Source organism: Otolemur garnettii, unplaced genomic scaffold (assembly GCF_000181295.1).
Source record: "Otolemur garnettii isolate 467f Iridium unplaced genomic scaffold, OtoGar3 scaffold00013, whole genome shotgun sequence".
NCBI classification, from domain to species: domain Eukaryota; kingdom Metazoa; phylum Chordata; class Mammalia; order Primates; family Galagidae; genus Otolemur; species Otolemur garnettii.
The window spans coordinates 13721429-13723710 of NW_003852408.1; the positions used below are offsets into that span (position 1 = coordinate 13721429).

The 2282-nt window shown below is 51.1% G+C and overlaps 2 protein-coding genes across 3 annotated transcripts in view; one reads left to right on the forward strand and one right to left on the reverse strand.

Annotated features, from left to right (window-relative positions):
* The window catches only part of LOC100949740 (mitochondrial chaperone BCS1), a 5246-nt gene extending 4977 nt beyond the window's left edge, over positions 1 to 269 (reverse strand). The window contains exon 1 of the mRNA XM_012802212.2: positions 216 to 269. The gene's annotated coding sequence lies outside the window, so the exon portion shown is untranslated. The remainder of the gene's footprint in view (positions 1 to 215) is intronic.
* Positions 270 to 589: 320 nt separating this feature from the next.
* Positions 590 to 2282, forward strand: part of ZNF142 (zinc finger protein 142) — a 21420-nt gene continuing 19727 nt past the window's right edge. Inside the window, exon 1 of one of the 2 annotated variants that reach the window (XM_012802214.2) lies at positions 590 to 1435. Coding sequence is in view for 1 of the 2 variants with exons in the window: in XM_023510285.1 (XP_023366053.1) it covers positions 1139 to 1155 (17 nt within the window). In the remaining variant the exon portion in view is untranslated. The remainder of the gene's footprint in view (positions 1436 to 2282) is intronic. The other variant, XM_023510285.1, reaches the window with a different exon arrangement.

Sequence of the window (2282 nt, forward strand, 5' to 3'; positions counted from 1 at the left end):
TTTTTTCTGAATTCCACCCCTCACAATATGACTGGATCTAAGTGTAGACAATCCCCGAGGGATAGAGCAAAATTGTTCCTAGCACACATCTCCTCTGACCGCCCCCCACCCCAACCCACGCTGCCACTTTGCCCTGCGCCTGGAACGCAGGGCTGTAAATTGACAGCAGTGACCTCGGCTGAGGTTCAGAGTTGGGATCCAGCATTCCAAATCACCTATGCATGGAAGGCCACAAAGTTCTTCCACCCCTGGTCCTTGTGGTACACCCAGAACCCCACCCCCACCCCACGGCCCGGATCCTCCTGCACGCCCCGGCTCGCTCCTCTCAATGTGGTTTGGAGTAACCCGTCACTCCGCCCCCTTACCGCCATGACTCTCTGGCCCTCCGTCTCGATGGTTTCACTCCGCCCCCTCCGCAGCTAAGGGAAGCCGCGACCTGCCCCGCCCCCGACTTCTCTCATCTACTTCCCGCCACACCCACTGAGAAGCTCATGTCACTCTGCCCCACCACTCTCGATGGTACTCTGTGGGCTTCAGAGTAGCGGGGGAGGGGCGGGAAAAGCGACAGAGGAAAAACCATAGAGTCTTGGCAGCCGCTTAGAGAAAGAGAGAGTGGCCTCCGTATGCCCGATGTCCTAGAGGCGGCTGGGCTAGAGGTGGTCGCACAAAGGGAGCCCCGGGTGGCGGCTCCAGCCGCTGTACACCATAGAGATGCGACTCCCGCCGGCCCTGGGCCGGGAGGTGAGTGAGTGGCTGCCAGGCGAGAACTGGGCGGGAGAGCGGGTGGAGCAAGCTGGAGGCAAAAGTTTCTCGAGCCCCAGGATGAGAGAGGGCCTGGGCTGTGAGAACTCTCGGGAAGAGCTACTGAAGGAAGCACGCTAACGAGCGGGGCCCGGACGCATCTCACCAGCCGCCCCGGCGCCACCGCCGCGTCACGGCTCTGGACCCCGCCCGGATACCCGTTGCTTCTCAGGACCTTAATCATGACCAGGCTCCATTCCAAGCCTTACAGGTTACAAAGCGCCTTTCCCGTTCGCTGCCTCTTGTGATTCAGCTTCTAGCCGACGTTGTGGACGCTGTCATTGCCTCCATTTTACAGATAGGAAAGCTGAGGCCCAGAGAAGCAAGGTGATTGTATATGACCAAGTCCACGCGGTGAGTCAGAGCCCAGAGGCAAAAGGGAACCCTTGTATCTAGGCCGGGGCTCCTTTCCCCAGACCTTGTCTCTACCTTAACCTGTCCTTTCCTTAACCTGTCCTTTCTTTTCATGACTGCCCAGAGAGGCACATTTCTTCTCTCCTGCCCTTTTGCCTCATACCTCACTCCGCCTTCCCCGTGGGTGAAGGTTATTAAACGGCCCCACCTCCTTCTTGGCTTCCTCCAGAGGCCATGTACAGCCGAGCAGGAAGATTTTCCAGAGCAGCGATGATATTCAGTAAGTGGAGGTTGTCGTTACCAGAGAATCCTTCCCTGCCGCCTTCTCAGTACCTGTGATCAGATGTTTGTGTAGTGGGATTCTGTAGAATAGATTATCAGATTGCAAGATCTAGGTTTTTTTCTTCTTTTGCATCTTCTCACCTGCAACATGGCCTTTCCTTGACCTCCAAGACAATTTCATGAAGTGAATACTTTCATTAATTACTAGTTATTCAGCTTAAACTCTTTTTAGTCATGTATTACAGGCTATGCCACATAATTGCCATTCATTTCTCAGTGTGTTTCTGTGTTCATTTTGAGACCACAGTCAGTTAATGAGTTTGAAATGTCTCCAAATGTGTTACTTTATATGTAAGGAACTTCTGGTTTGGTGTCTTGGTACAAGATGTCACTCTTTACTCTGCAGCTCAGTGCCTACAGGTATTTGCTAGAATCGTCTTATGTCTTGGCTTTTGTATGTTGGTGATCTGTGTTTTCTGAAATAATAATGTCAATAAACTATTTAAGAAGCTCTCCATGAAGGGAGGGAGACTAATAGGTAAGCAACAGTGCAGTATAACAGTTTCTGATAGGGCTATGTATGAAGTGCCATTAGGAGCCCAGAAGAGAGGAAGTATGTTAAAGACTTTTGTGGAGCTTTTTAAAGAGTTGTTTGGAGTCGATTAGCCAGATGAGAGGGTTGGAGAGAGATTGAGAATGAGAAAAGGCAAGTGAATCTTTCTAAGAGTAGAATGTGAACATTTTAAAATAATAACTAAGAAAATGACATGAAGGCTATGTTAACCAGTTTGATGGAAGTGTTTCGGATTGTGTGTGAAAACCCCACACTGTACCCCAGAAGTGCA